This window comes from Globicephala melas, chromosome 21 (genome assembly GCF_963455315.2).
Source record: "Globicephala melas chromosome 21, mGloMel1.2, whole genome shotgun sequence".
NCBI lineage: Eukaryota > Metazoa > Chordata > Mammalia > Artiodactyla > Delphinidae > Globicephala > Globicephala melas.
Genome location: NC_083334.1, coordinates 15,268,534 through 15,294,814, shown reverse-complemented (window position 1 = coordinate 15,294,814; position 26,281 = coordinate 15,268,534). Strand labels below are relative to the sequence as shown.

At 38.1% G+C, this 26,281-nt stretch overlaps 2 protein-coding genes across 2 annotated transcripts; both read right to left on the bottom strand.

Annotated features, from left to right (window-relative positions):
- Positions 1-522: 522 nt before the first annotated feature.
- On the bottom strand, positions 523-1,425 carry ZFP42 (ZFP42 zinc finger protein). Its single transcript, XM_030884083.1, has one exon. The coding sequence runs from the start codon at positions 1,423-1,425 to the stop codon at positions 523-525; it is 903 nt and encodes a 300-aa protein (XP_030739943.1).
- A 10,959-nt stretch (positions 1,426-12,384) lies between these two features.
- LOC115867712 (succinate dehydrogenase [ubiquinone] cytochrome b small subunit, mitochondrial-like) lies at positions 12,385-12,894 on the bottom strand. Its single transcript, XM_030884071.2, is given in 1 exon segment — positions 12,385-12,894. A coding segment is annotated over 1 exon segment (480 nt). The 3' UTR covers positions 12,385-12,414.
- Between the last annotated feature and the right edge of the window lie 13,387 nt (positions 12,895-26,281).

Genomic DNA, 26,281 nt, shown 5'->3' with positions numbered 1-26,281 from the left:
ATCTACTATATGATTTCAGTATAGTTTGATACAATGATAAAATACAAAAATAAAATGATTAAACAATATATTTAACTTAAAAATTTTAACTAATTCACTTAGTGACAATCTGCTGCAAAATTTTCATTCTCTAGAATTATCATATGTATTAAGTATAAAAGGAAAAAGCTAAACAGTTGGAAACTACAAACTTAAAAGCAAAGTTAATTTCGTACTTATAGTATGGGATATTAAGTCCCATATCCAAAAATCCAATTTGTCATATATTAAGGATTATGCTTTTGAAGTAAGTTCATTACTGACATTATTATTGGAACTGCACTATAATTTTACACAAAGTTCTAAAATAACATCACAGACTATAGGAGCATCTATCTTAGTAACATTTAAAAAAAATATACCTTGTAGGGTGGCAATATTGATTTAAAAATTGTTTCCTGAAACAATAATCAATGAGGCATATTTGTTGCCATTCTTTTGTTAATACGCTTATCCTGTTTGAGGATTATTTTCCATCTTCTTTCATTGACTCATTTCGGCCTTTGCATGAGTTAAGAGGTGCGCTTTCATGTTATTTGACTGAATAAACTTCTTGAGACAGCCTTCAAAGGGACATACAAAAGGTTTCTCCCCAGTGTGGATGCGCACATGTGTACGCAAATTGAAGGACAGGGAAAAACGTTTTCCGCACCCTTCAAAAGTACACGGAAATGGCTTCTCTCCAGTATGGACCAGAAAATGTCTTTTTAGTTTTGCGCTCTCCTTGAAGGCTTTCCCACATTCTGCACATACGTGATCTCGGGGACTATGAACTCGGAGATGCTTTCTCAGGGATGCTCTATTCTTGAACTCTCTTATGCATCCACTCTCAGGACAAACAATTTTTTCTGGAGCATCATATTCTTTATTTGTACTTGGCTTCATTTTAGTACATTCTGTGAGCTGTTTAGGATCTGAAAAGTCAATGCTGGGTATTTCTCCAGGAGGAAGCTTCTTGCCTGTCATGTACTCAGAAGACTCAAGAAGTGAATTCTCTCCACCAAACTGTTGAGGAAGTTCTTGTTTTGCCCCCTTTTTCATGTATTCCAAGGAACGTTCAAGAAGTGAGCTTGCCGTAAGAACCTGTTGAGAAAGCTCTTGTTCTGATCCTTGTTTCAGACAGTCAAAGGACTTAAGAAGTGAGTCCTCTTCCATGATAGGTTCAGAAAACTCACCTCTTATTATGCATTCTATGTAACAGTCAGAGAAGGAATCCTCTTCAACAACCCGAAAGCTAGTCTCATAGCACACTTCCTCATCACATAAGGTCCACGTCGTGTCAGGAGGTTTCTGTGGGGCTGGCGGTGACTTGTCCCCACTGACAGCTCTTCTACCAAGGCCTTTCTGGCCAAGTGTCTTTTCCCTTTTCTTCAGTTTCTGGTCCATGTCGTTCTGCTAGCTCCCTCCGTGAAGGTTTGCACCAGAATAGATCAACCACTTCTGGGAAGGAGTGATCTACGTGAATTGTTTTCAGCAAGCACCTGTTTGAGATAGTGGTCATTAGGTAAAATATATTCCAATATTAGAGCCATTGTCAGAAAAGGACCTCAAAAAATATCCTAGAACTCACTTTCCAATAACAGAATCACTACATTTACATCTTTGACTAACTCTGCAAGAGAGTAAGAGAATTAGCTGTGACATATGTACGTAAGACATGGGTCATAAACATTTCTTTCCTGGGTATCCCCCGTAAGTTATCTGCCCTCCCTTATTGATCACCTAATGTTCATTGGGCACTCACTATGTGCTAGCCCTTTTCTAGGCTACTCATGGGTTGAGACACACCAGTGAATAGATATATTATACCCAAAATGTAATGTATGCCCCATGGGGTATACAAAATAAATAAGTAATGTACATTGTATGTTATAAGGCAAAGAGCACTATAGAATAAGCCAAGGGACCGGTAGAAAGCAGGGGCTTGCAATTTTAAATAGGGAGCTCCAGGTAAATCTTTTTCTTTCTTCCCCAGGTGAATCTTGACTGAGGTAGTGGCAGCTGACTAAAAACTTAAAGGAGGTGAGGGAGCAAGATATGCCTATTCTTATGTAACACTCCTGTGAAATTCAAATTAAATATTGCATTTAAAGTGCTTAGCACAGTTCATGGCATAGACCAAATGCTGACCACTCATGTGAGCTACTGTTAGTTTACCTTTGTATTCATTCTATAAGTAGATGTTGGATCCTGCTAAGTGCCAGGTACTGTTCTAGACCAAGGGCAGCAAACTTTTTCTGTAAAGAGCCTGATTTAAACTTTGTGGGCCCTAGGGCCTATGTCATAGCTATTCAATCTCACCGTAGCACAGAAGCAGCTACAGACAGTACACAGAGGATGGGCAGTGCACAGCAGAGACTGATTTGGTGGATGGCTGTAGTTTGCCCACCCTTGTTCTATAAGATGGGGATCCAGAGAATAAGCCATGTGAAATCTATGTATTGCCATCTCTTATAAGTGCAAGTCAAAATAAAGGCACAGGGGAATGAGTGGTTTTTGATCCTTTTCTTAAAAATCTAAAAGTAGTACTATGAAAGTTACAGCATGAATATATTATATTCTTTCTAAGAGTCCTTTGCTTAATGTTACCATTGTGTCTTATAAAAGATCTCTTAATTTTAGCATCCTGATGTCCTGCTGTAGGAACAAAAATTAAATGCTTTTAAAAAGGAGCAAATGTGAAAGTACTGGAATGAAAATCAATAGCTTGAAAATGTTTTTAAATAGCCACATTAAAAAATGCCACCTCAAAAAGTTTGTGCCATTTACTTCTGGTAAAATAATACATAGAATGAAAACAAAACATGCTTTTATACCTTCTTAAACACTATATATACACATATACATATTTATATATGTAAATATATACTATATAAATTACAAATAAAATTAATTATATATTTACTTATATAAAATATATATGAATGTTATCTGACATTTAAAAACTGCTGAGAGGGCTTCCCTGGTGGCGCAGTGGTTGAGAGTCCGCCTGCCGATGCAGGGGACAAGAGTTCGTGCCCCGGTCCGGGAGGATCCCACATGCCGCGGAGCGGCTGGGCCCGTGAGCCATGGCCGCTGGGCCTGTGCGTCCGGAGCCTGTGCTCCACAGCGGGAGAGGCCACAACAGTGAGAGGCCCGCGTACCACAAAAAAAAAAAAAAAAAAAAAAAAAAAACTGCTGAGAGATTTTAAAGTGTCTTCTTAAGCATTCAATATACATATTTACAAATAAATATATAATTAATATTTTCATTATATATATTTAAGTATAAATCAAATATTTATAAATTGCTCAGGGAAGAGGTTTAAATTTTTTCTTAAATATATGCATATATTATATAAATATATATCTCTATGTAATATACATACTCATGTTTAAGAAGACATTTAAACCTCTTCCCTTACCAATTGAAATGCATGTTTTGTTTTCATTGTATTTTTTTCTTTTGCCAAGAATAGCATGATTCTTTTGAGGAGGTTATTTTTAAATGTGGCTATCTAAAAATATTTTCAGGGACTTCCCTGGCAGTCCAGTGGTTAAGACTTCACCTTCCAATGCAGGGGGTGCAGGTTCAATCCCTGGTCGGGGAGCTGAGATCCCACATGCCTTGTGTCCAAAAAACCAAAACATAAAATGGAAGCAATATTGTAGCAAATTCAGTAAAGACTTTAAAGATGATCCACATCAAAAAAAATCTTAAAAAAAATATGTTCAAGCTGTTTATGTTATATTCCTAATATATAATGTTAGTGGTATATGTGTTATTATTTATTCTGTCCTTTATAAAGGTGAAATAAACCAGGGAGACTGTATCCAGCAATATTTGCCTAACAAAATCGTGCTCTCATAGCTAAAAATAATTTTCATTTCACTTTGTATTAGTGCATATAGCAAGCACCTTTGGAGCAAAATCTCTAGATCTAAAGTTTAAGTAGGAAAGAACACAACAGTTCCCTCCCTCAATTAGTCCATTTAAAATAGCTACAACTGGTTTGATTCCAGCTTTTCTCTCCAAACTTATCTCTTGCCATCTCCAGTTCTCCTATTTCATCTCCAGCCATAATAAAGTCTCCTTCCAATAAAGTGCCATGCTCTTTCCTCTCTACCCTCATACTATACACCTGTAACTTACATAATATTGCTGTACATCAACTACATTTCAATTAAAAAAAAAAACTAGGATAAATACCAAACTATACAATTAAAAAAAAAACCAAAAAAACTACCCACTCTCAATCCCCCTTACCTATGAGCATGTGCACAGATGGGGCATGCACAGGTTTACTTCCCACCTGCATTTCAGATCTCTGCCTAAATGCCACTTGCTCAGGCAAGCTTCCCTTGACTCTTAGTCTCAATTAGGTCTCCAAGCTAAACGCTCTCCTAGCTCCCTGTTTTACACTGACCACAGCCCTTTGGTTCTGATTATTTAAGCCCTGTCTTACCTACTAGACTGTAAGCTTTAAGAGAGCAAGGGCCTCTCCTGTCTTATTCACATGCCCCAGCACTTACTACATTTGTCTAATGAAATGAATTGATGAATATGCATTTAGTCATCAGACTGGTGATATCTGATTTAGCAATCTTATAAAATTAATTTACTAGAAATTTATTTGGGATGTTAGACATGCTTAAGGTAGAAGTTTCATAAAGTTGTCTATCAATGATGACAAGATGTTATCTAGAACAACATCTCCTATGAGATCAGGGTTGAGAGAAAGGTATTTTCTTTATGAATTTACCAGGGTCCAAGTACAGCCCTTACCTTTCTAAACTAGATTCTTATTTGTCAGATGTCTGAGCATTATGCCATGTCTCACACAATATGCAAGCCTGTGAGAACAATGTATAAATTGAAATGGTAACTTAATTTATTATGAGAATACTCCTGTTGATAAACTATATTCTCCTTTGGTAGAAATAACCACATGGAAAACGTAATGGTTAAACATAGTATAGGATGTTACATGAATTACTTAATGGCATGAGACTATATACTATATTCTATATTTCTCAAATTGTGATAGAAGTAGTTCCAAGGGTGCATCATTTACTTATTCAATCATTCAGTCATACAAATATTTAGTACCAAACTTTGTTCTAGGTGCTAACCCTTTTTAAAAATTCTTTTTAAATTAAAAAAAAATTTTTTTGTTTTAAATTTTTGGCCGTGCCGCCCGGCTTGCGGGATCTTGGTTCCCCCACCAGGGATGGAACCCGGGTCCACGGCAATGAAAGTCAGGAGTCCTAACCACTGGACCACGAGGGAATTCCCACGGTGCTGACCACTTAGAGCAACGAAGAAGATAAAGTCCCTGGTTTTCATAGCATTTTTATCTGTGTGAGACAGAAATGTAAATAAAGTTTTTATAAAATGGTAAATAAAATAATTTCAGGTTGAGAAAAATGCTATGAAATGAAACCAATAAGAGGAAAAGTAGGGGGAGGCTATCTTTAAAAAGAATGTCTGTAAAGGCCTCCAAGGAAGCATTAGACCCAGCCTGAAAAAGAAGAAAAGTATTAGCCAGGTGAAAGAGGTGGAAGAAGAGTGTTCTTTCCAGGCTGCAGCAGAAAGCACAAAGGGATTAGCTTGCTGGACTGCAATGAAAGCCATGCTTATTACACAAAATGGCGGGCAAAGACCATAGAGGTCTGAGATAAGGTTGAGGACGGTGCAGGAGGGAGCCATTTGCATGTCATTCCCAAACCGATGGGGAACCATTAAGGGGTTTCTTTCAAACAAGGAAATTAGCACGCTGTGATTTAGGTTAAAAGACTACTCAAGCTGATTTGTGAAGAATGGATTAAGGGAGGCAAGAGTGAAAGCAGAAAAAAATCCCTCAGGCTATTTAGTAATCTAGGAAAAGAATGTTGGTGGTTTGGAGCATGTGGTAGCAGCGGAGCTGAAATGGAGGGAGAGGGAAAATGGAGATAGAGCCTTCCAAACTTGCTGTCGGGTTGGATAAAGGGGGTAAGAGAAACAGGAAGCAAGAATGAGTGAGCGGTCCAATTTTTTGCTCAAGTAATTGGGTGGATGGTAGTGCCATTTGCAGAGATAATTGAAGAGGAAAGAAAGGAAAATAAGTTTACTCTTTATAATAAATAATTTAAACATTTTAACATAAAATAGACCTAGCCATTTCTTGCAATGAGATACAATATTTATACAAAATTTTTACAACACAATTTTATACAATTTTTTAGAACAAAATTTAAAAATGCAACTTCAAAGAAAATTCAATCAGTCATCTGCTTTCTTGAAAGTGTATTTACTTTCCTCCTTTACGTTTTGAAAATTTGAGGTCAGTGGCCCAAATAGCTGTAGGTAAACGCCGTTTAAACACTAGAAGTCTACTGGCCAAGGTCCACTCCCCACCTGGTTCCAGGATGATAAAACGCTTCCCATTTGTGCTTTTCAAAATCTTTTTGATTGGGATCCACGGTTAAAAATCCATCCTAAGTAGTGAACTCGGTACACACACCGTCTCCAATAGCTGAAAAAAGCAGTTCCATGGAACAAGACTTACCCATGCTACCGCGAAGCGCTCCGCTCTTCCAGTTCCTTTCAAAGGTAAGACGTAGAAGAAACTGCTACTTCTGCTCCCGACAGCTGTTGGAATCAACCTTTCTTCGCGCTCCGCCGGTTGGACCCACCCTCCTTTTGATGGACACATTGTCATCAGGCTACACCTACTTTTCAACTCTGCCTTGATTAGTTGAATTTCCAAGGAAAGGCTCTACCAACCTTGTGAAGGTCGAGGGATCAAGCAGCGGTGGGCGTGGAGGTGGGTGTGGCTCAGCTCCGCGCCGGGTGGGGTTGGTCGCCGGACCTGCCAGCGCAAGGTCACGTTCAACCAAGAGCAGGCGGGCAGGGGCAAGTCCCCCCACACCCCCTACCCACCCCCTCCTCACCCCGCGCCGCAGTCATTGGGCCCCCCGCCACGTGAGAAAGCCTCTTTGAACCCCCATCGCCCAGTTTTAGCAAGAAGTAGGCACTCAGTAAATCTCTACTGAACAAATGAACGTAAGTATAATCAAATTTAAGCAGTTATATATCAATGGAAGAAAATCGATTTTGGTGGAGGCAGTTTTTACCCCCTGGAATGCACACCACGCCTTTCCCTGTGCCTTCTCTTCTCTTCCCCCAAACTTCCTCCCCATCTCACCCTACCCCCAGTCGCAGAGAAACTCCTATTACTGCTTTTTCTTTTTCAGCCATTATGAGACTGTTCGTGTCTCTAAAGGTAACAACTCACTTTGAAAGCACCAGTCAACGCTCACCATTGGCCATGGTCTAGTGAAGTTTAATAGTTTGTATAAGTACACAGACCATTAAAACAAAAACCAAATCAGCGTTTAAAAGCCTCTTAAATTTTCACTTGATGCTTGCCTGCAATTCACATATATATCTGGGAGCAGTTCTCAACTCTTTATTTTTTGGGGGGGTGTTTATTTTAGAATAAATGTCAGTGAAAAAAATAAAAGATCGTTTCCAATAGGGGAAATATTAAATTTTAAAAAAATGTATTATTCCCTGATCTCCCCCAGTAGGCATACCAGGTCCCCGTCCATTTGATATAGATGTTATATAAAACTTCCTTAGCTCCTTACCTTAAAATATTTTTATTTGCAGGTGAATTTCTGAAGGCAGGAGTTGTGAGAAACTACTTCTCTCTTGTTCTCTGTGATGCACTGCTATGGTCTCTAGAAACTGCACAGGCAAGTTATCAGAGCAGGTTTGAACCAGATGTGTGTGTGTGTGTGTGTGTGTGTGTGTGTGTGATAAAAATGTTAATGTTTTGGGTTTCAAAAAGAAATACAACTTAAAGGAGCCAAAGAATCCTGAGAAGAGCATTCTTTCCAAATCTTTAAATGGCAGTGTCATTGGTCATTGGAAGTCCCTTTCCTCACTGGAGGCTCTCTCTATAAATCTATATAAAATGTCATCGTTATCACTTATATATGTAAATGATACATATAATGATATATACACAAAATATAAATAAACATCACTTATGTATATATGACATATATAGGATGACATATATATATATATATATAGAGAGAGAGAGAGAGAGAGAGAGAGAGAGAAATACACACATATAACTAAAGCCGAAGATCCTTTTTTTCATCTAACTTTTGCATCTTATTCACTAGACCACACAGTTTTGTTATCACCCCCGTAACTTTTGAGACAGTGCATACAATCAACAAGATTAATTCCCTTCCCCAATCTGGTCACTTGGTTTGTGTTAATGTAGCTCTGCTTGTAAACTGGAGACTACATGTTTAGAAAATCTAAATTTACATTTCACACTACACCTCTTACATAAATTTTTCTTCCTCCCATTTTGCTTTAGCTTTCCTTTCCATGGACCTAGAGAAGTAAATCAAAAAGAAGGAATGCATCTGTTGTCATATGAACCCAGCTCAAGGGAAATTGAATTCCTCCAGAATGAGCTAGGGAACCAATTAAACCCTGAAACAAAAATGGGCTGCCTTTCGAAATTGATACAAAGAGGGTGGTTGGTAGAAACAAGCAGCTTTTTGGATTGCTAAAGTTTTAGTCATAGTAATTCTTCTAAGAATAACATTTTAGCTGGTTTTTAAAAAAATTTTAGTTTGACAATTTATTTCTGTGTTACCAACCAATATTTCCCTTAAAACGTCTTAGAATTCAAAAACTACAAGTGTGCTCTAATTCACTCTACACATATTTAAGTTTCTCCCGCAGTCAAGCCATTGTTCTGGATCCTTGGGATATGTATCCCAGGCCTCCTGGAATTTTCAGGCTGAAGTTGCAGGACCAGAACTAGGATGAGGCATGTAACTTACTGGTTTTCTGCAAAAATATTTGAGGGGTGTCCTAAAATTCAGTTAAGATTAATAATATTTTAATGCAATATTTAAGCAATAAAATTAGTGCAAAAATTCATGATGAACAAGGTGTTAAAAATTTAAAGACAACGAAGTAATCACGCTTTGTAAATATCGAAATGCAGCTATTATTAGGACAATGAAGGGTAGGTACTGGGTGTTAAGAGAGCCCAGAATAGGAGACTGTGACGGAATCAGGAAGTTCAGGAAGATTTCCCTAGAGCTGCTGTGATCTGAAGGTGGTCAGCTGAGAGGGGACATCTTCCTGATAGTGGATGGAATACCTATGAAGGCAAGGGGAACAAGAGGGGATGTGCAGTGCCAGACCCCCAGCCCTTGTAGGTCATGGTAAGAAGTTAGATCTTCATGCCAAGAGCAATGGGAATGGAATATTTTAAGAACACATGTGTCATGTATAGTCGATGCATATTAACCTTAAACTTGTAAAACATTGTTTCATTGTTGGAGCTTCAGTCTATCTCTATTTGACTTAGCGAATTAAATGTTTTACATGCAATGTCTCATTTTATCTTGAAATCAGATTTACAAAATGGTTATATTACTATTGTTATTATTATCATCGTTTTATTAGTATTTTAACATGAGAATTCTGAGGCACAAAGAAAGTTTACACACTGGTAAGTAGCTAAACTCAGATTAGAACTTGAGTGTGCTTAATTCATTGAGATATAGCATTTTATATTATGGTATTTTACAAACTCCATGGGTATAGTTTTCATAAAAAGCCTACTGCATTATTATTTTCTGTAATTTATAATGCCTTTTTACATACTTATTTGATCTTGATAGAAAGCTTATGAGTTGTTATTACCTATTTTATGGATAAGGAAATGGGAAGTCAGTAATGACAAATGCCTTATTCAAAGCCACAGAGGTATTAGTTTATGGGCCAGAGTTTACAACCTAAGTCTTGCTATCTTGACACAAAGTTTAAAGGCAAAGTTAATTTTCCAAGTTCAGTCAGTTGTTTAAAGAGCTTTTGAAATGTAGTTTTAGAGTTTCCATTCAGAAAAAGCCAGGCAATAATAAATGTTTCTGCTTGGAATTTGATGTCTTAGTAGAATAAGATTTTTATGAGGGTATATTCAGGTACATTTTGACTGCATTTTTAAAAAAACTGAGATGTAATTAACATATAACATGTGTTGCAAGTACACAACATAATGATTTGATATATGTGTGTATTGCAAAATGAGCAATGCAATAAGTCTGGTTAAATACATCTAGTTAACTTTTATGTGTACAAAGTTACAAATTTTTTTTCTTGTGATGCGAACTTTTAAGATCTATTCTCTTAGCAACTTTCAAATACACGTACAGCACAGTATTATTAACTATAGTCACCATTACATCCTCAGGACTTGTTTTATAACTAGAAGTTTATACCATTTGACCACCTTTACCAGGCTGGAGGTGGGGGATGAGTAGGCATGGGGGCGCATAAAATGGGAGAAGATGGGCTCTGCATTAAAACAAAATCTAAATGGAAGCTGTCTGGTACTTCACACTGAGCAGAATGAGACTTGTATCCAAATCTCGTATATTTTCAACAGTCTTTATGCTCTTTAGATGAAAGCTATAACCACATAAACATTGTCATGTTTCATTTTCTTTGTGAGAATTTAGCAGTGAGCCTCACTGCAGGAGCTAAAGACTATTTTTTAGACCACAGATTCTCCCTGGACTTTGACAATGATCCGTGAATGTTATTATTTGGCAGTTTCATAAGATCCTTTCTTCCTCTTAAGAATGGACTATCCGGGCTTCCCTGGTGGCGCAGTGGTTGAGAGTCCGCCTGCCGATGCAGGGGACACGGGTTCATGCCCCGGTCCGGGAAGATCCCACGTGCCGCGGAGCGGCTGGGCCTGTGAGCCATGGCCGCTGAGCCTGCGCGTCCGGAGCCTGTGCTCCGCGACGGGAGAGGCCGCAGCGGTGAGAGGCCCGCGTACCGCAAAAAAAAAAAAAAAAAAAAAAAAAATTAAAGAATGGACTATCCACATAATTCCCTTCCTATTAAGGGACCTATTAAAATTGGGCTCACCTGGAGAAAATTTCAGAGCTTGATCTAACTTACTTTAGGTAATTTCTCATTTTTCCATAAAAATTTATGAGTCAACCTCAGATGTGTTTTTTTTTTAACTTTTTTGTTTTTTTTGGCTGTGGGTCTTTGTTGCTGCTCATGGGCTTTCTCTAGTTGTGGCGAGCGGGGACTACTCTTTGTTGCGGTGCGTGGGCTGCTCATTGTGATGGCTTCTCTCTTTTTTTTTAAAAGGGTAGAATAAATTTTTATTATACATCATTTTTATTTTTAAAAAAACCTTACCTTCATAGAATACATTTTCACATTAGAGATTCCCACAGTGGGAAAACAACAACTTATTACTTATAATTTTATATTTGTGGACAGATTATTTTAGGACAAGTAAAATAAACACATTTGAGGATTAAGTCTCCATTTAGAACCAGTAACAATTTGAAACATCTATAAAGGGACCTCTTCCCTCCATGAGACTTATCTATATTCAGAAACTCTCCAGGCTCTTCTTCCTAGGATTTAGAAATCAGTAATGTGAAATATCAGCATTTATAATTTTCAAATCTCCCTAGGACACGTAACCATCAGTAACTGGTATCGACTGAACGGTGGGGGGGGGGGATGTTTACAAAAACAAAACACTGCCTAATTTTCTGCAAAGTCTTTACTTATGAATTAACAGTCGTTCCCTTTCTCCATCATTCTAGGACAAATATAGAAGTGTGATCAAATATTGAGAGTAATAAAGCTGAATTCCCTTTAAAAGTCTGATAAATTAACAGACAAAGGCTCATATATAATGTTTAGTTATACTGTGAGTCTTCTGAGAAGCTGTGAGACACCGCATTAACTCTCCAGAATACAAAGCTCAGTCTCACAATTTCTTGGATACAATTTCTCTCAAATCTTTCTTCAAAGATTAAACTCTAAAAATAACCGGCTGATTAGGAGAAGAGGTTTATCAGCGGGACTAATCTGTTACTTCCTTCTTATTGTGAGTTGAAATGGCATGACAGAGCAGAGGCAAGGAGGTGTACAATCAATTCTTTTTTTTTTTTAAAGATTCAGGATTACTTCTTTATTTTTATTTTATTTATTTATTTTTGGCTGCATTGTGTCTTTGTTGCTGTGCACAGGTTTTCTCTAGTTGCGGCGAGCGGGGGCTACTCTTCGTTGCGGTGCGTAGGCCTTTCACTGCGGTGGCTTCTCTTGTTGCAGAGCACGGGATCTAGGTCCGCAGGCTTCAGTAGTTGTGGCTCGCGGGCTCTAGAGCGCAGGGTCAGTAGTTGGGGCGAACGGGCTTGGTTGTTCCGCGGCCTGTGGGATCTTCCCGGGCCAGGGCTTGAACCTGTGTCCCCTGCGTTGGCAGGCGGATTCTTAACTACTGCGCCACCAGGGAAGCCCAATGTACAATCACTTCTCAAGGTGTTAAGTCTAAAGGGTCAGAGCTTCCACAGCATAGCCACAGCTTTGCAGATGCCCACATCATGATAGTTGAAATAACAAAGCCCAACAAAGGTGAACGCCGAGAGCACCAAAAAGCCTGCCTTGGCAGCTTTCTGCAATGCAGCCCCTTGAACATAGTCAGTAACAACTTGTCCAACGCCCCAGTGACTATGAAGAGTGAGGGCTGCAGCCAGAGAGTAGTCCACCGCAGAGCAAGGATTCAAATAAGCAGCTGGAATTAGGCCCAGGAGCAAAACACTGACAACCCTCTCACCAGTCCAGTGGAGAGATGCAGCCTTGGAACCAGAATGGTGGCTGGGTGACAGGTGAATGTGCTGTATTCCACAGCATCCTGGGGTTGATCAGTCCTGGAGAAATGCTGAGACATGAGCTGGTGTGACCACTGGGGTTCGGAGGAAGAGAGCTCGCCGACCTCTGGCACCGCAGAGGACACTCAGCCTCCAGAGAGTCGCCATGTCGCTCGGAAAGGCCTGTGGTGGCTTCTCTTGTTGTGGCGCACGGGCTCTAGGTGCACAAGCTTCAGTAGTTGAGGTGCACAGGCTCAGTAGTTGTGGCTCACGGGCTCTAGAGCACAGGCTCAGTAGTTGTAGTGCATAGGCTTAGTTGCTCTGCGGCATGTGGGATCTTCCCGGACCAGGGATCCAACCCGTGTCCTCTGCATAGACAGGTGGATTCTTAAACAGTGCGCCACCAGGGAAGCCCTAAACTTTATTGTTTTGAGATATTTGGGGGTTTATGGAAGAGCTGCAAAGACAATACAGGGAGTTCTCATATTTCTCTTCACCATCTTCCCTTAATGTTAATATCTTACATGACCAGTGTACATTTAGCAAGATGAAGAAATCAACATTGGTACAATACTATTAACTAAACTCCAGATTTTATTTGGACTTTGCCAGTTTTTCCAATAATCTCCTTTTAAAAAAAATCTGTTCTAGGATCCAATCCAGATTCCATTTTGTATTTAGAAGATAGTTTATGCACAGACATGAGCTCCACAATCTAACCCCAGTTCTAGCCCAGAAAATGTAATTTTTGTCTTGGAATATCCTAACATCACCCCTCCCATAAAATTCACCCCGAGCTTGATTCCAAGCTTATACCTCTCTTAAGACTCAAATCAAGAATCACCACCTCTCAGGAAACCTTTCTTTTGGAAACTCAATGCCATCTCTCTCTATATAGAGTTACTTGGCTTTTAGGAATATATTCTATATGATCAGCCATTTAACATTACCTTTAGAGATTTTTTTGTATGTGTAATGTGGTAAGTAGAAAACCAATAAAATGCATATCTGTACAGGAGAAGATCATTGTGGCACATTGGATGCTCCAGGCTTTTTAAGGTCTATATATACTCTAAATAGGAATATGGTAGGACAATTTGGTTACGAAACTGTTTTGTATTATTTTTGAAGTGGTGAGAATAAATAATGAATGTCAGCCTGTAAGTATTACTGGTTCTGCCTTATTTGGGCAAAAAAAAAAAAAAAAGAAATGTATTAAAACATAATTGTGGACTACACAGTCATAAATAATCATTTTTGTTTTTGTTTGTTTTTTTGGAATTTTTAAGATCTAAATTCATGTTGTTCAAACTATGACTTGGAATCACTGGGTGAGTATTTTGTCATTGCCAAAAAAGTTTGAAAACTGCAGCTCTAAATAATTTGTTTACATATATCGTTAGAAGTGTATCAAAATGGGTAAATATGTAAACATCAGTGCTTCAAACAATCTTTGCTTTATTTATTTATTTATTGAGGTAGAGTTGATTTGCAGTGCTGTGCCAATCTCTGCTTTTACTCATAGAGACATTCTTTTTCATATTCTTTTCCATCATGGTTTATCACAGGAGACTGGATATAGTTCCCTGTGCTATATAATAGCACCTTGTTTATCCATTCTAAATGTAATAGTTTGCATCTCTCAACCCCAAACTCTCACTCCATCCCTCTCTCTTCCCTCCTCCCCCTTGGCAACCACAAGTCTGTTCTCTATGTCTATTTCTTTTTTTTTTTTTTTTTTTTGCGGTACGTGGGCCTCTCACTGTTGTGGCCTCTCCCGTTGCGGAGCACAGGCTCCGGATGCGCAGGCTCAGCGGCCGTGGCTCACGGGCCCAGCCGCTCCACGGCATGTGGGATCTTCCCGGACCGGGGCACGAGCCCATGTCCCCTGCATCGGCACTGCACCACCAGGGAAGCCCTGCGCCACCAGGGAAGCCCTGACTGTTTCTGTTTTGTAGATAGGTTCGTTTGTGCCATATTTTAGATTCCACATATAGGTGATATCATATGGTATTTGTCTTTCTTTTTCTGACTTACTTCACTTAGTACGATAATTTCTAGTTGTATCCATGTTGCTGCAAATGTCATTATTTTGTTCTTTTTTATGGTTGAGTAGTATTCCATAAACAATCTTTATTTAGAACTTAAATACTTTATGTTTTCTTTTTTAGCTAAAACTCCCAAATGTGCTATAATGCAAGTTGGTTTAGGTAATCTACTTTATATAATTAGACAGTGTAGGTCCTCATTTCTCCAGTTATACTTTGTTGTTCTGTCCCCAAGAAAATGAAGTATATAAGAATTAGTTTTTTAGCTACATCCATCTTTTTGACTTGCAACATTTAATATTTTGAGTAGTTTGTTAAAATTATAGAAAGCCGTAGAATGTAACACAGTAGAACCCAGAAACAGGCCTGTACACATGGGATAACCTGACAGATCTACGTTCCCCCAAACTTTATGTTCAAATCTAATCCCCAGTGTGATGGCATTTGGAGGTGGCACCTTTGGGAAGAAATTGGGTCATGAAGGTGGAGCCCTTGTGAATGGGATTAGTGCCCTTATAAAAAGAAGCCAAGAGCTGGCTTATTCTCTTCCCGTCACTGTGAGGATACAATGAGAAGTTGGCTGTCTGCAACTCAAAAGAGGGCTTTCACCAGAACCAGCCATGCTGATGCCATAATCTTGGGCTTTCAGCTTCTAGAACTATGAGAAGTAAATACCACTTGATGGTATTTTATTATAGCAGCCTGAGTTGACTAAGGCACTAACTCATGAGAAAGGTGACAGTGGGAAAAGGCTAGTATTTTCAGAAACAATACTGAGACAGCTATACATGTGGCAAATTAGAATCTTGACTCCTAACTCACATTGCACACATAAATAAGTTCCAGACTGTAGCTATAACTATGGATTGTAGATATAATTGTGGAAGGTAAATACAACTTTGAGAAGGAAATGGAAAAATAGCTTCTTAACTTTAGGGTTGAGAATGATTTCTTATTCGATATACAAAAGTACTGAATATAAAGGAAAAGAAAGAGATAAGTTGGATGAGATTGAAATTATGAACTTTAAGAGGTACCACTGAAAGAATGAAAAGGTATATCCCAGTGATTTTTTTTAAAAAAGGTAAATAAGATGCTGCTTCCTCCAATGGTTTTCCATCTCCTTTAGAAAAAAATCCAAATTTCTTCCTATCTTAGAAGACACCATGTGATCTGGTCTCCACCCACCCTCCTGCCTTAACTGTGCTCCTTTTCCTCTCAAGCCAAACCATCATCCTTGTTCTTCCACGGCTTATCTTTCTTCTTTCTGAAGTTGGAGACCCCAGATTATCACAAACCTGGTTCTTTGCTTCATTCTGATTTCAGCTTCAGTGGTAGGGAGGGACCAGTGTACATGAGTTTCCTCAAATGCTAGGGTATGTCCATGTCCTTCATGACACTTTTCACTATAGAAGGTATTATTAACTGCCCTAGTGCTGGAGGAGAATACAGGTAGAAGAGAGGCAGCCCAGGACCAAATTTCAATTGCCCCACTTAAGGTGTAGTCTGTAAATAACAGAGGACAAAGTATAACATGAGTGGATTTTCTGCATAGTACTCATCAAGTTTCTTCAGTTCTGCTGGGATTTTTTGGACGAATACAAAGGCTCCTGGCAGAGGTTTCAGGGTATATGTTTACTTTTCTACAGAGGGAGCCAAGAAACCACTGCCATGGTAGCATACCAGCAACGTGTTCCTTGCTGACCTAGTCCAGGAATTCTTTGGTCTTGGAATGGGTCTCAGACGTGCCTTACTGGGTAAGAATCACTTGTAGCCTCTAGTATGGGAATTCTCCTTTCCGTCCCCTAGGGTTTCACCCACAATGGCCAGGCATAAAATTCAAGAGAGATAAGTATTTTAAGAAATTGTCATAGAAAAGAATTCTCTAGTCTCAGGAGAAAATAATTTTAGCTATGGTACCAGCTAAGACCATATTCTTAGATCGCCTTTTTCTGAACTCTTCTCCTCTGTGTACCCGCTCCCCTCATTTCTTTACCAGCGTCATATTCTTACCGTCTGAGTCATTTGGGTTAAATCTCTTTAATGTTTCTAAATATTCTTTTACCATTCTCCTTACAGTATGTTCAGAGAGATAGTAAAACTGTATATTTAATATCCTTTCAATGTTGCCACTTTATTTCTAATGACATTGAATGGCTTCTGCTTTCTCAAACAATGGTGTCCCTGGGCATTTATGTCCTCTCTGCATAAGTGCCAAGGCCTCTAAACAGACACTCTGCAGCCAATCTCTTGTCTTTTTAATCCATTATTCCTACTACAACCACTTATATTCCTGAAACACTGATGATATATCTTTTGCTTCCATGACAATTTTGAATAGGTTCTAAAGCATAACAACAAAATAAAAAAGCAGAGGCTTTAGCATGTTTTTGAAGCCTTCTCTAATCTGGTTCCAACATCTTCTTCCCTTTTACTATCTACATATTAAACAATTCCAGAATTTGTCCATCTTTGGCACTTGGTCCAAATCTGGACTGCTGCCTACCATAATAAGAAAGGTTTTTACATTTTTAAATGATTGAACAAAAAAAATCAAAAGAAGAGTAATATTTCCTGGCATTGAAGATTATGTGAAATTAAAAGCTCAGTAACCATAAATAGAATGTTACTGAAACAGAACCATGCCTATTTCTGTACCTGTTGGATATAGCTGCTTTTTGCACTACAACAGCAGAGTTGAGTCACTATAACACAAAACCTAAAATATTTATTATCTGGCCCTTTATAGAAAAAAAGTTTACTGACTCCTGAGCTATTCCATTTTAGCTAAATAGAGCAGGCTCATATACAAAATTCTGCTGTTGTTTATGTGTATCCTTAGGACTGAGCCAGTTATTTTAGTTTTCTATTTTCTCTTCACACCTGTTACTCCACACCATGGGATAAGTGTTCACCTTTTTCCTCTTTGCTTCCTCCAAACTTTTCTCTTTTCCTATACCTCACACTAACCAGCTTTGTTGAAGCTGAAGATATCAGACTATGTTAGTCACCACTACTCTTTGATGCAGTCAGATCTAAATATCCCAGTACTAATCTTAGTGACTGCAGTATCCACATGGATGATTCTTCCTCACCTCAGCCACCTCATGGTCCAAACTTATCATTACCTGTAACTGCAATGGATTCATATTCTCAATTAAAACCATCACAGTGTGTGATCATCACTCCAGTCTTCCTGGATCACTTCCAGTACATCTAATCCAACAATCTGCAATCCAGCAACTCCATCGTTTCACTGTCCCTTACTGCTCTTGTTCTCACTTCCTGTCTAGTCCATCTTAGATTACATGGCCCATTATTTTATTAATTCCCTTATGTACACAGGTCATAATCCTTCATCCCAAACCCCTGAGGTCTAATCTATTTCCAGATTCAGATTAAAAACAAATTATAGAATGATAGTATATTTCCTATACCATATTATATCTGCAGTGAAACTGATGATTATGCCTAAATAAGTGGGATCAGTAAAGGCTTTGAATAGTTTTGTGTCTATTCAAGTTGAATTTTGTTGCCAAATGAGTTGTGAACAACCTTATGAAAACAAAACAAAACTTTCCTTTTTCCATGCTCTTTTTGGATTATGGAATTGCAGAAAGGGATGTGGACCTGGACCATAAACTTCCTTGTTCCATTCTCAGTCCATTTTCTTCTCCAGTAAAGCTGCCGCCCTGATTAAATGCAACTTGGCCTACTCTGAGCTTGCATCCAGGCAGCTGAGCAAAATGCACACCCCTGCTAATGGGTCTCCGGTGAAATTACAGTCCCTGATGGAGTGGGCCCTTTGTCATTTCTAGCAACATGATTCTCACCAAAAGTCATATTGCCCCCTAGAGAGTATAAGTGTTTTGTGGAGATGTTTTTGGTCTCCTAATGCTTAAGTCTGAGCATTTACATATGGGAATACATGTTATTTCATTATGCATAACTTTCCTTTTATTTCCTTATATTATGGTGATGGCATTATATTGATTTAAAAAATATATGTAGGTAGGTTAAATTAATTATTTTTATAATAGTTGCAAAGATGTTAAAGATATGTGTTATAAAAGGGAGCATTGGGTCTGATAGGGTTGAGAACAACTGCCAGAATCAATTTACCATCTCATGATTATTACTTATTTATATAATAAACTTTATTGGTTCGAGCAGTTTCAGGTCCAAAACAAAATTGAGTGAAGGTACAGAGATTTCTTGCATACCCCCTGCCCCCACTTATGCATAACCCCCTCCTCCAATTATCAGCATCCGCCACCAGAGTGGTACATTTGTTACCTACATTGATGAACCTACATTGACACATCGTAATTACCCAAGGTCCATAGTTTACAATGGATTTCACTCTTGGTGTTGTACAGTCTTTGGGTTTGGACAATTTTATAATGACACGTATCCACTGTTACAGTATCATATAGTGTAGTTCCTCTGCCCTGAAAAATCCCTGCTCATCGTTCCCTTCCCTCACGTCACGATTATTTTACATGGTCCCCTCTTTCCTCAAACATCTAACATTTTCCCCCAGTCCCTTCAGCTATCTTACTGCATTGAGAAATAAAAACAATTTGAAAAGAACCTCTAGGCATTCCACCACCCAACTCATCTACATCTATACCCAGGAACTTTGCAGCCCACTTTGGTAATATAGGTGAATTGTCTGTGCTTCAATCCAGAGCTTCCTCTTCATTTATCACTGGATGCCATTTTCTCTTGACTACTCAAGGACATTATTCAAACAATTATCCCCTCTCTCATCCATCTTTGATTTTTTTCTCTTGGCTTTGGATCATTCCCATTGGCGTGCAAGCACACTTGCTCTGGTAATGAGAATCCTAGAAATAATTCTCTTGACCTCACATTCCCTTAGTTGCTTCGCTCAACCAACCCATTTCCTTGGATTTTTCCATAGAAAACTCCTGATTTTCTTTTTCTTTCTTCTACTCAAATTAAGACCCACCAACAACTTCAACATCATCTAGGATGATGAAATGTATATAAAGAAATACAGACCTGGGAGTCTGTATTCCTACTCATAGAATACAGACTCCCAGGTCCCACTCTGGACCTATTAAATCAGAAACTGCTTTTTAGTAGGATCTCCAAGATTCACAATGACATTAAAGTCTGAGAAACACTGATATGCAGTGCTGATTTTAAATACTTCTCCTTTCTTTTTGACTTGAATCAACTTCAATAAATCATTCCTTTCTACTCTCCACTGAAACAGCTCTTTTCAGGGTCACCATTTACCTCCACATTGCTAAATCCAAAGGTCAGTTTTCACTGCTCATCTTACTAGATCTATGCATCATTTGACATGGTTGGAATGTCTGCTTATTGTGCCTCCTCACCTTCAAGGTCATTAACATCCTTGTGCAGGGGGCTCAATCCTTGGGCCTTTTTTCTTCCTTACACTTATTCCCCAACTGATTTTATCAGGTTCTTTCCACAGCCTTTAATACTGTCTATTGATATGGTGCCTCATGTTTCATATTTCAAGGCTTAAGTCAAATATTCACTTCTCACTGCAACATTTACAGATTCTTGTAGCAGAAATTAATCACCCTTTCTTCAAAGTGATTATTTCCATCACCTTGTACTTCTGCTTTCTCAATTTTTCAATTTTACTTTATAGTTTATTTGTAAGCTCTATTTTTTTTTTTTTTTTTTTGGCCACACTACGCAGCATGTGGGATCTTAGTTCCTTGACCAGGAATCGAACCTGAGCCCTCTGCATTGGGAGCGCGAGTCTTAACCACTGCACTGCCAGGGAAGTCCTGTAAGCTCCTTGATGACAGGATTGATATCATATTCATTTATATACACCCACATTTTATTCTGCTATTTAAAAAAAGACTTATTGCTCATGTAACCAGTGCTCAATAAGTGCTTATTAAAGAGAAATTTTCCTTCCTTTTAGGAATGTATGATGGGCTTAAACTTTCTATGTGTAGTTTGCTCTTGGATCATGGAAATCTGCACCTACACTCCCTTTATTCTCGACTATCCTCATGAAAGTAGTCTACAGTGATCTTTTCTTGTAAAGAGCTAAAAATGTAGGCAAAAGAAGAGATAATTGAACACCAACTGGGTTTGCAAAGCAGCCTTTTCACATAAAATCAGACACCCGTAGAGTACTGCATACACAGCAACTACTTGGAGGGACACAGTCTACAGAATATATCATGGAAATCAGATCATTAGAATGTTCTTCTTTTTTTTAAAATTTTATTTATTTTTTTATAAGCAGGTTCTTATTAGTCATCCACTTTATACACATCAGTGTATACATGTCAATCCAGGTCACCCAATTCATCATGCCACCCCCCCCACCCCCTGCCGCTTTCCCCCCTTGGTGTCCATACGTTTGTTCTCTACATCTGTGTCTCAATTTCTGCCCTGCAAACCGGTTGATCTGTGCCATTTTTCTAGGTTCCACATATATGCGTTAATATACGATATTTGTTTTTCTCTTTCTGACTTACTTCACTCTGTATGACAGTGTCTAGATCCATCCACGTCTCAACAAATGACCCAATTTCGTTCCTTTTTATGACTGAGTAATAGTCCATTGTATATATGTACCACATCTTCTTTATCCATTCATCTGTCGATGGTCATTAAGGTTGTTTCCATCACCTGGCTATTGTAAATAGTGCCACAATGAATATTGGGGTGCATGTGTCTTTTTGAATTATGGTTTTCTCTGGGTATATGCCCAGTAGTGGGATTGCTGGATCATATGGTAATTCTGTTTTTAGTTTTTTAAGGAACCTCCATACTATTCTCCATAGTGGCTGTATCCATTTACATTCCCACCAACAGTGCAAGAGGGTTCCCTCTTCTCCACACCCTCTCCAGCATTTGTTGTTTGTAGATTTTCTGATGATGCCCATTCTAACTGGTGTGAGGTGATACCTCATTGTAGTTTTGATTTGCATTTCTCTAATGTTTAGTGATGTTGAGCAGCTTTTCATGTGCTTCTTGGCCATCTGTATGTCTTCTTTGGAGAAATGTCTGTTTAGGTCTTCTGCCCATTGTTGGACAGGACTGTTTGTTTTTTTTAATATTGAGCTGCATGAGCTGTTTATATATTTTGGAGATTAATCCTTTGTCCGTTGATTCGTTTGCAAATATTTTCTCCCATTCTTAGGGTTCTCTTTTTGTCTTGTTTATGGTTTCCTTTGCTGTGTAAAACCTTTGAAGTTTCATTAGGTCCCATTTGTTTATTTTTGTTTTTATTTCCACTACTCTAGGAGGCGGATTAAAAAAGATCTTGCTGTGATTTATGTTAGAGTGTTCTTCCTATGTTTTCTTCTAAGAGTTTTATAGTGTCCGGTTTTACTTTTAGATCTCTAATCCATTTTGAGTTTATTTTTGTGTATGGTGTTAGGGAGTGTTCTAATTTCATTCTTTTACATGTAGCTGTCCAGTTTTCCCAGCACCACTTATAGAAGAGACTGTCTTTTCTCCATTGTAAATCCTTGCCTCCTTTGTCATAGATTAGTTGACCATAGGTATGTGGGTTTTTCTCTGGGCTTTCTATCTTGTTCCATTGATCTATGTTTCTGTTTTTGTGCCAGTACCATATTGTCTTGATTACTGTAGCTTTATAGTATAGTCTGAAGTCAGGGAGTCTGATTCCTCCAGCTCTGTTTTTTTCCCTCAAGACTGCTTTGGCTATTTGGGGTCTTTTGTGTCTCCATACAAATTTTAAGATTTTTTGTTCTAGTTCTTTAAAAAATGCCATTGGTAATTTGATAGGAATTGCATTGAATCTGTAGATTGCTTTGGGTAGTATAGTCATTTTCACAATTTTGATTCTTCCAATCCAGGAACATGTTATATCTCTCCATCTGTTGGTATCATATTTAATTTCTTTCATCAGTGTCGTATAGTTTTCTGCATACAGGTCTTTTGTCTCCTTAGGTAGGTGTATTCCTAGGTGTTTTATTCTTTGTGTTGCAATGGGGAGTGTTTCCTTAATTTCTCTTTCAAATTCTTCATCATTAGTGTATAGGAATGCAAGAGATTTCTGTGTATTAATTTTGTATCCTGCAACTTTACCAAATTCATTGATTAGCTCTTGTAGTTTTCTGGTGGCATTTTTAGGATTCTCTATGTATAATATCATGTCATCTGCAAACAGTGGCAGTTTTACTTCTTCTTTTCCAATTTGTATTCCTTTTATTTCTTTTTCTTCTCTGATTGCCATGGCAAGGACTTCCAAAACTATGTTTAATCATAGTGGTGAGAATGGACATCCTTGTCTTGTTCCTGATTTTAGAGGAAATGCTTTCAGTTTTTCACCATTGAGAATGATGTTTGCTGTGGGTTTGTCATATGTGGCCTTTATTATGTTGACATAGTTTCCCTCTATGCCCACTTTCTGGAGAGTTTTTATCATAAATGGGTGTTGAATTTTGTCAGAAGCTTTTCTGCATCTATTGAGATGATCACATGGTTTTTATTCTTCCATTTGTTAATATGGTGTATCACATTGATTGATTTGCGTATATTGAAGAATCCTTACATTCCTGGGATAAATCCCACTTGATCATGGTGTATGATCCTTTTAAAGTGTGGTTGGATTCTGTTTGCTAGTGTTTTGTTGAGGATTTTTGCATCTATAATCATCACTGATATTGGTCTGTAATTTTCTTTTTTTGTAGTATTTTTGTCTGGTTTTGGTATCAGGGGGATGGTGGCCTCGTAGAATGAGTTTGGGAGTGTTCCTTCCTCTGCAGTTTTTTGGAAGAGTTCCAAAAAGAGAAGGATGGGTTTTAGCTCTTCTCTAAATGTTTGATAGAATTCACCTGTGAAGCCATCTGGTCCAGGACTTTTGTTTGTTGGAAGATTTTTAATCACAGTTTCAATTTCATTACTCTTGATTGGTCTGTTCATATTTTCTATTTCTTCCTGGTTCAGTCTTGGAAGGTTATACCTTTCTAAGAATTTGTCCATTTCTTCCAGGTTGTCCATTTTTTTGGCATAGGGTTGCTTTTAGTAGTCTCTTAGTATGCTTTGTATTTCTGTGGTGTCTGTTGTAACTTCTCCTTTTTCATTTCTAATTTTATTGATTTGAGTCCTCTCCCTCTTTTTCATGGTGCATCTGGCTAATGGTTTATCAATTTTGTTTATCTTCTCAAAGAACCAGCTTTTAGTTTCATTGATCTTTCCTATTGTTTTCTTTGTTTCGATTTCATTCATTCTGCTCTGATCTTTATGATTTCTTTCCTTCTGCTAACTTTGGGTTTTGTTTGTTCTTCTTTCTCTAGTTCCTTCCGGTGTAAGGTTAGATTGTTTATTTCAGATTCTTCTTGTTTCTTGAGGTAGGCTTGTATAGCTATAAACTTCCCTCTTAGAACTGCTTTTGCTGCATCCCATAGGTTTTGGATCGTCGTGTTTTCATTGTCATTTGTCTCTAGGTATTTTTTGATTTCCTCTTTGATTTCTTCAGTGATCTCTTGGTTATTTGGTAATGTATTGTTTAGCCTCCATGTGTTTGTGTTTCTTACGTTTTTTTCCCTGTAATTCATTTCTAATCTCATAGCGTTGTGGTCAGAAAAGATGCTTGATGTGATTTCAATTTTCTTAAATTGACTGAGGCTTGATTTGTGACCCAAGATGTGATGTATCCTGGAGAATGTTCTGTGTGCACTTGAGAAGAAAGTGTAATCTGCTGTTTTTGGATGGAATGACCTATAAATACCAGTTAAATCTGTCTGGTCTGTTGTGTCATTTAAAGCTTCTGTTTCCTTATTTATTTTCATTTTGGATGAGCTGTCTATTGGTGTAAGGGAGGTGTTAAAGTTCCCCACTATTTTTGTGTTACTGTCGATTTCCTCTTTTATATCTGTTAGCAGTTGCCTTTTGTATTGAGGTGCTCCTATGTTGGGTGCATATATATTTATAATTGTTGTATCTTCTTCTTGGATTGATCCCTTGATCATTATGTCATGTCCTTCCTTGTCTCTTGTAACATTCTTTATTTTAAAGTCTATTTTATCTGATATGAGTATAGCTACTCCAGCTTTCTTTTGATTTCCATTTGCATGGAATATATTTTTCCATCCCCTCACTTTCAGTCTGTATGTGTCCCTAGGTCTGAAGTGGGTCTCTTGTAGATAGCATATCTATGGGTCTTGTTTTTGTATCCATTCAGCAAGCCTGTTTCTTTTGGTTGGAGCATTTAATCCATTCACATTTAAGGTAATTATCGATATGTATGTTCCTATGACCATTTTCTTAATTGTTTTGGGTATGTTTTTGTGGGTCTTTTTCTTCTCTTGTGTTTTCCACCTAGAGAAGTTCTTTTAGCATTTGTTGTAGAGCTGGTTTGGTGGTGCTGAATTCTCTTAGCTTTTGCTTGTCTGTAAAGCTTTTGATTTCTCCATCGAATCTGAATGAGATCCTTGCTGGGTAGAGTAATATTGGTTGTAGGTTCTTCCCTTTCATCACTTTAAGTGTATCAAGCCGCTCCCTTCTGGCTTGTAGAGTTTCTGCTGAGAAATCAGCTGTTAACCTTATAGGAGTTCCCTTGTATGTTATTTGTCCTTTTTCCCTTGCTGCTTTCAATATTTTTAAATTTTTGCCAATTTGATTACTAGGCGTGTTTCTCCTTGGGTTTATCCTGTATGGGACTCGCTGCGCTTCCTGTACTTAGGTGGCTATTTCCTTTCCCATGTTAGGGAATTTTTCGACTATAATCTCTTCAAATATTTTCTCTGTTCCTTTCTCTCTCTCTTCTCCTGGGACCCCTATAATGTGGATGTTGTTGCGTTTAATGTTGTCTCAGAGGTCTCTTAGGCTCTCTTCATTTCTTTTCATTCTTTTTTCTTTATTCTGTTTGGCATCAGTGAATTCCACCATTGTGTCTTCCAGGTCACTTATCTGTTCTTCTGCCTCAGTTATTCTGCTATTGATTCCTTCTAGTGTAGTTTTCATTTCAGTTATTGTATCGTTCATCTCTGTTTGTTTGTTCTTTAATTCTTTTAGGTCTTTGTTAAACATTTCTTGCATCTTCTGGATCTTTGCCTCCGTTTTTTTTCCGGGGTTCTGCATCATCTTCACTATCATTATTCTAAATTCTTTTTCTGGAAGGTTGCCTGTCTCCACTTCATTTAGTTGTTTTTCTGGGGTATTTTCTTGTTCCTTCATCTGGTACATAGCCCTCTGCCTTTTCATCATGTCTGTCTTTCTGTGAATGTGGTTTTTGTTCCACAGGCTGCAGGATTGTAGTTCTTGCTTCTGCTGTCTGCCCTCTCTAGAATGTTCTTCTTTCAGATCTTTCCATGGTTGGCTCTCTCTCTCATCATTTGCATCTCAGCTCTCATGAGATCAGCACATAAAGGTTTTTCCTAATCATCCTGTCTAAAATAGTACTTTCAGTCTCCCTCTCTCCTATTATGTTGTTTTAGTTTAGTCATTTACTTATGACTGTCTGAAATTATTTATATGTATGGATTTCATTGTCCATTTCCTACCCC